We start from the raw sequence: 10,162 nt of genomic DNA, 5'->3' as shown, positions 1-10,162 counted from the left end.
CTCTGGCCGACTAGCGATATGTCACTGATCATAACGACTTCTCGGGCATCAGAAGCCGGTGGACCGGAGAAAGCTATCTTTTCCAGGTCGGAACGAACGTCAAGCTTCAAGTAATATGTTAAACCCAGCTTCGCTTCCATGACGACAGCGACGATGAGCTGTGTATTTTCTGCAAAAATACACGAACACAATCAAAAAGTCAGAGGATTGATCACGCGCCCTTGCGGACAAGTTGCGTTCATTCTCATCGCCTCGAACCACTCAATCTGTGTATCGAGGCGATGAGGACCGTTGGGTGATTTATGCTACGTGATCGACCTGCATTGACAAATTGCCTTTCTATACTCAGAAACCAATGAATATTTTGGCTTGAAATTTGTTTGTGCTTAATCACAATGTCCGATCAACACTGATTTCTGCCTTTTTCTATCTCAGACCAGAATCGCTTTTCCTGACCCGCTTTCCTCCATGGACCTAGTTATTTGTATCGGTAGCAAATGCTTCGGCTTCGCGAACAAATTGCAGATGACTGATAACACGCTCACAACTCAATGCAATCTCCTCAACGTGATCACATTGTTGACGGTGCTGAGCCGTGACAGAAATTTGCAAGCCAAAAGTTCGCCCGCCAGCAGTACATCGTTCCGCCGCATCCGACGTTCAAACACCGCCTGTCGATTTTCGTAAGCTCACTCCAACAATGATAGCAGATGACCGTCACAACGCAAAAATTGGATCAATACCGGAAACTCGTCGAAAGGACATCCGCACAAGAACAAGTTGTGAGAACGATTTGATCGCTTGACCTTCCTATCTATCCAAACACTAATGTCATTCCTCTTACGTCGGAGCTGAGGCTTTTCCTTGATGGTCGTCGTCAACGATGATATATGGGTCGAGGTCGACCCCTTCCATCGTCTTCAGTCTCTTGATCTGAGAGCTCATGATCAAAGATATTTACGCGAAGGAAACAATCGCCGATTGAAGAACGATCTTCAGATGAGTCCCTCAAATGGCTGAGCCACACGCTACACGATCGGTCAACACAGCCTTTCCAAACCTTTAGCCCGTAATTGTACAGTCGAACGGCCCTATTGGGCAGTGGTCTAGTGGTCTGCTTTCGCCACACTCGCTCGTCGCACGGTCCCGCATCTAAATCGCACGGACAATGATGGGCTGCACGAGGTCAGAGAGTCTGGGCCTTACGGGATGAAAAAAAAAGACGCCCAGCAAAAGAATTGATCGCGCGCCCCTATTGAGGCATCTCTCTGTGACTATGCTGAATCGCCGGTACGACGCTTCGCATGGGTTCACTGAGGGTTTGTTGTAAATTTACAGGTTGACCATTTCTACAGGTTGACCATTTCTACAGGTTGACCATTTCTACAGGTTGACCATTTCTACAGGTTGACCATTTCTACAGGTTGACCAGATCTACAGGTTGACCAGATCTACAGATCGAACATATCTACAGGAGTTCTACTGTGCAGAACTGCGAATCTTAAGACTGTCGCTCGAACCGCTGAGCTACGCGCTACGCGATCGATGTACAGCCATTTAATGGGTTAATATACTGCATTACCACCAGGAAGTTTCGAATGCTTCCGCACAATAGCTCTCAGGTTGCGAAGGTCTGTGCTGAAGTCTGAAGTGGCACACTAGATACATGTATGGCATTGTAAATCGGGATGAGTTGACATAAAACCGACATCCCAGTCATCCTACGTTCCAGCGACGATGAGCGGTGTGACACTTATCAAACTTTGATTTCGAAATGCGCGATATCAAGCTAATTATCTGGATGACTTGTGGAGTTGTTTCTCTGCCCCTTGTGAAGTATGCGGGTCCTACATCTTCTACCTGTATGTCCAGGAAAGCAAGGTCCGATCCATCGATCAGACGCTTCGACATTTTCTCAATTTTGTCATCAATCAAGTCCGAGTCACATCTCGGTGAGTCAGAGAATTTTCCCCGTGTCAAGATGCATAAGAGAAGCGCACGTATGAGATAAGCACCGCCTGAATTATGCAACGTTGAACCGCAGATACGCATATGACAAAGCACGAGATATGCACCAGAATGCCGAATCATGCCCACTCGGCATTCCGAAGAAAGATAATGAAGTCGGTGTTCACCGCTTTCCTTATCTTCGTAAACCTCCTTATCTCTCACGAGCATATGGGCGAAGTCTTGGCATGACAAATTACCATATCCTAAAATAGCGCTAAATACAGCTTGTTCCTTTCGGGCGGCACGGAAGCACTGCGTTGGATTGACTCCGCACCTTCTGGGGTAAGCTTCAATAAGTTGACAACCAGCTGGAATGGACGGCAGACGGCGAATTTACCGATATTGATATTCGCCGAGAGGTATTTACTCGTAAAAAGGATATCAGCTTGGGACGGTATGCCTTCCATCCGTTTGTCCGTCCGTGAATCCATTATATGTCCGTTATTTCCAGGTACAGTCGATACCCTGAACTCTCTCACGCCTTCTAAACCGTAATATTACCAAGACTATAGGTTGAAATGTGAGAAGGGTTTCATGACTCGCTCGTCTCTTCACTTGATAAAGATCGCTATGGGCGCTAAATATCTGCCTTGATGAAAATGGCACAGAGAGGGAATCACCGCCTGATGGTGGGCCAGAAGCGGGGGAAATGACCATGACATAGTGATTTAGCCGAGGTTATCCCTTGGAGTTATTAGCGGGCTTATCTCTCTTCGAACGGTCAGGACCGAAGAAGAGCTACTCCAGAGATAAGGCAAGAACGATACCAACCTACGAATACGCCGTGGAGCATCACTATATATCGACCCACTTGCATCAAGAGACCCCATACTGATTCTCCCAGAGAGAGAATATATCTGGTTCCTGCTGGTCTCACTCTAGCAAGTCAAATAAAGACCTTCGCTTCCATCGGCTTGGCTAGCTTAAGTCATCTACTACGACAATATGTCTGCCTACACAGACAAACCCGCTTCGCAAGATGAGAAGACGTCTCATCATCTCACTCAGGTAGACATCTCGGGATACCCCGACGAGAAGCAAGTCATCGCTGAGAATGGTAATGTTGTAACCGTTAACGAAGTCAACGTCGCAGAAGAAGCGTAAGTCAGCGTCCAATTTCTGAGCACTCATTGGGTCTAAGCTGATGCCGATGTGTTTCGGACGATGTTTTCAGCATTCTAGCCGAAGGTGAATTTACGGAAGAAGAATACAAAAAGCTTCGCAGAAAGGTCGACATGTTGCTCTTGCCCTTGATGTGGGTGTGTTACGGTATTCAGCAGACCGACAAAACCGGTCTCGGTACGATGGTGAGTGAAGGTAACACTTGTACCCCATCAGCAAATCTGGATTAGGCCTACGTGCTTACCAATGGGGGCCATCGCAGAACCTGTACGGTGTACAGAAATCGACCGGTATGCATGGAAATCAGTACTCACTTCTGACTGTCGTTTTCTGTAAGTCAACTCCTCGAGCGGGCATCCCTGTGAAGTCGTTCAGCTGGTTGACTCTGTTGCCTCGCAGACTCTGCCTACGCCTTGTTCGAATTCCCTTCAAATGTCATCCTACAGAGATTTAGTGAGTGCACCTCCCCGGCGGTGGATGAGCGCAGAATTAACGCAATGACCGATACTCCTGTACAGACATGGGTAAAACTCTCACTATCTACATGTACGTCCTCAGCCGATCGTCAGTCTTGTACATGAGTTGATCTCGTATGTTCAGGGCGATCTGGGGTATCATCGTACTGTGTCAAGCATTCCTCCATTCTTGGGCTCCCTTCATGGTCTTACGATTCCTGCAAGGTGCTTTCGAATGTACCATCTCACCCGGTTTCAATCTCATCATCGCTTCATGGTACACGACCAGAGAACACAATGCTCGATCCTTGGTCTTCCAATCTGCCAATGCAGGGTGGGGGGTAGTTGTCGACTTGACCATGTATGGAATTGGTAGAGCTGCCGAGAAAAATCCTGGTGGCTTCGAAGCTTGGAGGGGTATTGCCGTATTCCTGGGTGGTCAGACTTTGCTGGCGGCCGCCGTTGCTTGGTTCATGCTCGGTACACCTAACGAGGTCCGGTGGTTGACCAAGAGAGAGAAGCTCATGGCTTGTGCCCGAGTGATGAGTAACAACGCTGGAACGGATCTGACCGGTAGAAAAACTTGGAAGTGGGATCAAGTCAGAGAGGCTTTCATGGACCCAGTGATGTACTTTCAATTCGTCAATGCTTTCTTATCTTGTGTCGTGAGTGATTCCCCTCAGACATCTCACACCATCTCAGCACACATCAACTGCGAGCTTGTTGACTGATCTCAGATACCGTAACACGTAACAGTGCAACGGGGCTATTACCACTTTCGGTACGGTGATCAACAAGTCCTTCGGATTCACCGAGTCTCAAGTCATCCTCTATAGTATACCTCGAAGTGTCGTCTCCGTACTCTGGTTCGTCGTGGTAGGATACACCACTTCCAAGATCAAAGGCACCAGAATGTATTTCATGATGGTGTCTTGTATCTTCCCATTCACCGGGGTGAGTTCAGCGCTTCCATATTGGCCACATATCGAAAGAGGCTAATTCCCAACCTTAATTCACCTCATTCAGCTCCTCATGATCGCTCTTCTGCCCAGCGACGTAAGCTACAGATGGGTCAAGGTGAGTTTTGCGACATACCTCACCGGCAGATCTCTTGGCTAATCTCGGCTTTCATTTGAAGTGGGGCGGATACCTCATGAGCGTAACGTAAGCGAGGCCACGCTGCGCTAATCATCGAATTGAGGTCAAAAAAACTGACCGGAAGGGTCCCGTAGCTTCGTCATTCCATTATTCTCCGCCTGGTCCCTGATTTCGTCCAACACCGCGGGCCGGACCAAGCGAAGTGTGATCAGTTCCATGTGTTTCATTGCTTACTGTACAGGTAACATTGGTGAGTATTTGTCGGGATAATTAGTTGCTGGTCGGCGAGCTGACGAAGGAGGAATATGTAGCCGGATCCCAAGTGATGAAAGCGAAGGACGCGCCACACTACATCCCTGGCACAATCGCCATCGCCGCATGCATGGGCGGAGAATTTGTTACAATTCTCTTCTGGAGACTCTACCTCGTATGGGCGAACAAGAGAAAGGCTCGAACCGTTGCCGCTATGAATTTGAGCCAAGAGGAGATCGAGAGGAAGGGACAGGAGCTTGGAGCGGAAGATACCACCGATATGAAGAATCCGTTCTTTACGTAAGTCGCGCCGGATCGGCACGCAGGCCGTGCTTACGCTGACATGACATCGCTTCAGGTATTCTACCTAGGAGAAGTTCGTTATGTTGTAAGCTGTGTCAAGCGTTGTATGGGAGTAGCGGTCAATGTGTTGCTTGTATCGAGTGTCAGTACGCGGAGTGGGGGTTGTATCGTTAGTGATGGCAGGCGGTCATCGATGTTGTTGAAAGTGACTTGCGGGGCGGATGTGCGTAGAAACGGGTTAACGTTGTAGAGATAATTCTAGTTTTCGAGACGCTGGAAACACAGCTGTCTACTTTGGGTTGACAAATATATAGATAAGCAGATAGATGCATATGCAAAAGAGAGATGCAGGACGAATCGTATGGTATAACGTTCACTGTGTGTTGAACATTCAGGCGCGCCGGACTCAACGTGACTGCCGGTAAAAGACAGGCGCGCGTGCCCATCTCAACTCACTCCGTGCGTCATCGCCCCGGTTGCAAGCTTATTTACAACCTGCCTCTTGTCTAACTTGCTCGCATTTGTTATCATTACGACAGTAATCTACTATTGCATTGATCACGCCAGGAGGGTAGACTGATAGAGTCCTCTCACCAAGTCCTCCGCTCGTACAGAACATAACGGCCAAGATGTCCGCTCCCGAAGTATTCCAACTGTCTTTAGGTCCATTGACCGGTATCGCATTCAGTCCTGACAGGTCTCGTGAGTCCAGCTGATTAATGACAGTTTGAAGTCACGTACATCACAGCTGAAACATCTACTGCACAGAGGTCTGTGTGTGTCCCAACTCCAATGAGGCTCAGATTTACACTAGAAATGGGGATTCTTGGGATCTTACCGATACTCTTGCCGAGGTATGTGCTGTGTTGCGTTTATCATCTCAGCCATTTCGCCCCGAGCCCAAGACACATGATGATCGATCTGACGAGGGGGCAATACTGACACTATTAATCTGATAGCATGACAAACTCATCACTGCCATCGCCTGGGGTCCGAACACCAACCGAATCGTGACCTGTTCTCAAGATCGAAACGCCTACGTATGGACGCAGACTGAACAAGGGTGGAAGCCTGCTCTAGTGATCCTCAAGATAAACAGAGCAGCCACCAGTGTCAAGTGGAGTCCTGCGGAGAACAAGTTTGCGGTCGGAAGTGGTTCCAGGTGAGTCCCGCTTCATACCACTAATCTTTGAAGTAGGAGCTGATCTCATGTGCGCCATCTTCAGAATCATCGCTATCTGCTCCTTCGATGAGGAGAACAATTGGTGGACCGCTAGACAGATCAAGAAGCCCCTCAGATCCACCGTTCTATCTCTCGACTGGCACCCGAACAACTACCTCATCGCCGCCGGTACTGCTGATGGAAAGGTCTTCGTTTACTCTGGTTACATCAAGGGATTAGAAGCTAAGTGAGTGCATCATCGCGATCCTTGCAATATGGATCGCAGCTGACAAATATTCATGTCCATCCTATCCGCTGCTAAAATTCTGTCCGCCTTCCGCTTTCCTATTTCGCCCTGTTTCGCCGTCTCTTCGCCCTGTTTCGCTCTCTCTTCGCCCCTCTCCTTCCACCCTTTTAATTCACTTATTCCCCTAGACCCGAAGCAAACATCTGGGGAGACAAACTCCCTACTGGCCAGATCTTAGCAGGATTCGAATCACCCAACGGTGGCTGGGTCCATGATGTCGCCTTCTCTCCTTCCGGGGACGCTTTAGCCTTTGTTGGTGAGTGTGGTTGCCAAGGACTCATTACGAAGGAACTTCGCACTCACGAGTTATCCCCTTGTTAGCCCACGACTCGTCCGTCAATATCATCTACGCATCCGGACCGAACGAGCCGCCCGCTGCCCACATCGTAGTCAAGCTCCCTTCCCTGCCATTCACATCGTTGACATGGACATCCGAACAGTCAATTGTAGCCGCAGGGCACGACTGTCAACCCATTCTTTTCACCGGAAGCCACGAGGGCTGGGCCATCTCGCACTCGCTTGATGATCCCTCATCCACCTCCAAACCTCTCACTCCTTCCGCTACTGGCGCAAGAGCCGGAGGTGTTGGTAGATTAGGTAACAATGAGGCATTCAACATGTTCAAGGCCGCCGACTCTAAGGGACAACGAGGTGCCTCTCAGCCCGGTGCAACACCCACTTCCGCAGGCCTCACCCCGGTAGGCTCAGACGGCTTACTGCTTACGATTCACCAAAATACGATCACCCACGTAGAAGCGTACGAGTGGAACCAGTCTGGAGAAGTCAGCAAGATCTTCACGGCTGGAAGAGATGGTAGATTGGTTGTTTGGCCTATCACGGGCAGCAAAGGACTATCAGGCAGAATGGCCGGGCTGCAGGTATGATCGAATCTACTCGAATATTCCAGGAGTTCACTCAAATTGGGTTGTGGAGTATGTTCGATGCAAGTCAAATTGACGAAGAGGAATGTCGCACATTTTACGAATCCGATTGATCGCCTTCGCTTCCGTTGTGCGATACTAATCACTGACGTGATACTTCCGGCCAAGACGGAAAATGAATATACTGATCTCGACTCGGGCTGATCTCAAAAACACTTGATCGAAGTGCAAAGAAGGTTGAAGAGAAGTAGGTAACACGCTGTCCCTTTCATAATTCCCGCCGTGGCTGTGTCGATTCGCATCTTTTCTTGAAAGGAGTCGACTCGATTCGAGCTAGTGAGCGTGAACAAACGACTCGACGAATATTCGAGATTGCATTGCGTCTTCAGCCCGAATGCGGCCTTGACTTGAAGAATGATGATGGTGTTGATATGGAGTCGAAGCCATCATTTGCGTGGTCGCGTTTCACCGAAGAGAAGACAAGGTTGGGTGTTTAGGTTGTTTGAGTCGAATGCCATGCAATGCTCGGGCACAGGCTTACGAAGTCCTGTCCGCTTCCAACATATATAAGTTAGATGTATCACAGATTGATTTCATCGTTTGTTCATCTACTTTCACTCACTTCAATCACACCAGACACATATATTATACTGCACTACCTGCCGCCATATATCCGACTCGAAAAGCTCATCGATCCAGATATACATCTCGCACAACTCGACCAGACGGATCAATCAATCCCTTGAAACTTTATTGAGGATCACCCCTTTCGTGTACAGCCAAGATGGGTCGTGATAAAGTGAGTCTTTTCTTCCTTCGGCTTCCTCACACCTGCGCCGACACAGGTACCCCTGCTCATACTTGGTGAATTCTCTTTTCTTTCAGACTGAAACAAACAGAAACAAACAAAGCAAGAAAGACAAGATGGCCGAGAAGAAAGCCAAGAAAGCCGAACAATTCGATATCACCCACGGTAAGAATAAGGGCCAACGGAGCCCGAACGGGAAGAACGCCAATGGACATGCCACTGGCAATGGCAAGATCACGAATAGTAATGGTCATGCCAATTCGCTTTCGAATGTCAACGGTAACGGACACGAGAGGGATGGCACGAGCGGCGAGGAGGATGAGAAGTCGAAGCACCTTTAAGGTTGGGTCCATTCCGACTAGGAGTCGTAAGTGGGCATGAGCGAGGTACGATGTACAACTGACTGATCCGATATCTGATACGACTCGGCTTATAGATGCGTGATCATCTGGCAAGGTCCTCGGAAAGCCTACAGACTTCTCCATTTTGATCTCAGCTGAAAAAGACGGTGAAGGGACTTGAAGAGAATGAGACGGAAGGCGAATCAAATGAATTCGCTTGACTTCCGATTGCAGATCAACTACCCTTGTAGCTTTAATACATGCATACTTACGAATATGTATTGTATGATATGAGAAACAATCGACCTGATATTCCAGGTTTACGTCGTACTGTTCTCACTGGTGACTTCTTCCGGTATCACCGGAGGGAAATTTGGCGGAGGTTCACTGAATGACGAGGTCTGTCTTAGCAGCGGTCCCATTCTGACACGGCCTTCTCGAAGGAGAAAGATGCTCTTGAAAGATGGATAGGCAGGGACTATGAGATGTGATACGGTCGTTTGGACCCGAATCCACTCACCTTCTCATATCCCAGACATCCTCACTACTACCGCCCACCCTCCTCTTAGCCCACCACTCGGCTCGCCTCTTTATCCATAATTTCCTGCGCACGTCTCCTTCTTCGGATTTCAGGGATAGACAGTATTTGAAGTCTTCCCATTTCCACGTACAGTCACGGAATTCACCGTATCGATACATCGATCGAAGTTGGGGTGCTAGGGCTAAATCATCGGAAAAGTGTGATCAGCTTGAATGCCGAAGTTCATCTGAAACAGTTGAGAGATGTCTTGTTTCTGTGTCTGAGTTTTCGGATGAAGCCAAAGTATCCTGTTAAGGATTGAGTATGGGTTGACATACCGTAACACATCAAGAATTCATCCCTGTTGGTTCAGAGATCCAAATGAAGGAATCGTCAGCTCGAGATTTCATGTAAGTCCGAGGCAGGAAGATGTGATGAACGCACAACAAGCGCATACATCCCGGCACTTCATCTGCTGTCGGGTACTGGATCTCCTGATTCTTCTCCTCGTCGTTCAATATCGCTTCGAACCGGTTGACTCTCGGTGCAGGCGGAGTAGGTATTATGGCTTCGGCAACTGATTTTGAGCCCGTACTTGAGCTTGAATCGTCCGGAATCTTCGACGAGGATGCGAACGGGTTCGTGAATATCGACCAGGCCATGTTGTTGCTGGTGTTCTGATGGCTGCCCGTGAGGTTCTGAGTATAATGTGCGTGGTAGATATGTCCTGCTTCTTGTATCAGGACAATGTCATACTTCGGTGCACGGAGCAAGATTGATGGTTCGGTGATATTCCGAAGATTCCAATTCAAAATCAATTCAGGCACGCATCATACCGAAAATCAAATCAAGTCAGATCAAAACACGTAGCTTACGAGTGGACGACGTCGTTGCCGATATATG

At 48.5% G+C, this 10,162-nt stretch overlaps 4 protein-coding genes across 4 annotated transcripts; 3 read left to right on the top strand and 1 right to left on the bottom strand.

Annotated features, from left to right (window-relative positions):
- Positions 1–2,955: 2,955 nt before the first annotated feature.
- I303_106468 (uncharacterized protein) lies at positions 2,956–5,308 on the top strand (the record flags this gene model as incomplete). The annotated part of the gene is made up of 12 exons (XM_018411534.1): positions 2,956–3,110; positions 3,185–3,317; positions 3,395–3,464; positions 3,532–3,585; positions 3,651–3,678; positions 3,733–4,252; positions 4,344–4,541; positions 4,614–4,664; positions 4,726–4,751; positions 4,820–4,935; positions 4,997–5,237; positions 5,296–5,308. The coding sequence occupies 12 exons, from the start codon at positions 2,956–2,958 to the stop codon at positions 5,306–5,308; spliced, it is 1,605 nt and encodes a 534-aa protein (XP_018259346.1).
- Positions 5,309–5,869: 561 nt separating this feature from the next.
- I303_106467 (uncharacterized protein) lies at positions 5,870–7,593 on the top strand (the record flags this gene model as incomplete). Its single annotated transcript, XM_018411535.1, has 6 exons — positions 5,870–5,942; positions 6,009–6,094; positions 6,200–6,402; positions 6,467–6,649; positions 6,838–6,965; positions 7,031–7,593. 6 exons carry the CDS (start codon positions 5,870–5,872, stop codon positions 7,591–7,593), a joined length of 1,236 nt encoding a protein of 411 aa, XP_018259347.1.
- A 781-nt stretch (positions 7,594–8,374) lies between these two features.
- I303_106466 (uncharacterized protein) lies at positions 8,375–8,739 on the top strand (the record flags this gene model as incomplete). The annotated part of the gene is made up of 2 exons (XM_018411536.1): positions 8,375–8,389; positions 8,476–8,739. 2 exons carry the CDS (start codon positions 8,375–8,377, stop codon positions 8,737–8,739), a joined length of 279 nt encoding a protein of 92 aa, XP_018259348.1.
- Positions 8,740–9,059: 320 nt separating this feature from the next.
- On the bottom strand, positions 9,060–9,921 carry I303_106465 (uncharacterized protein; the record flags this gene model as incomplete). Its single annotated transcript, XM_065969382.1, has 4 exons — positions 9,060–9,126; positions 9,260–9,461; positions 9,598–9,620; positions 9,704–9,921. The coding sequence occupies 4 exons, from the start codon at positions 9,919–9,921 to the stop codon at positions 9,060–9,062; spliced, it is 510 nt and encodes a 169-aa protein (XP_065825454.1).
- Positions 9,922–10,162: the final 241 nt, after the last annotated feature.

The sequence above is a fragment of the Kwoniella dejecticola genome, chromosome 8 (assembly GCF_000512565.2).
Source record: "Kwoniella dejecticola CBS 10117 chromosome 8, complete sequence".
Lineage (NCBI taxonomy): Eukaryota > Fungi > Basidiomycota > Tremellomycetes > Tremellales > Cryptococcaceae > Kwoniella > Kwoniella dejecticola.
The sequence above is the reverse complement of the archived record's forward strand: the minus strand, read 5'-3'. Positions and strand labels throughout refer to the sequence as shown.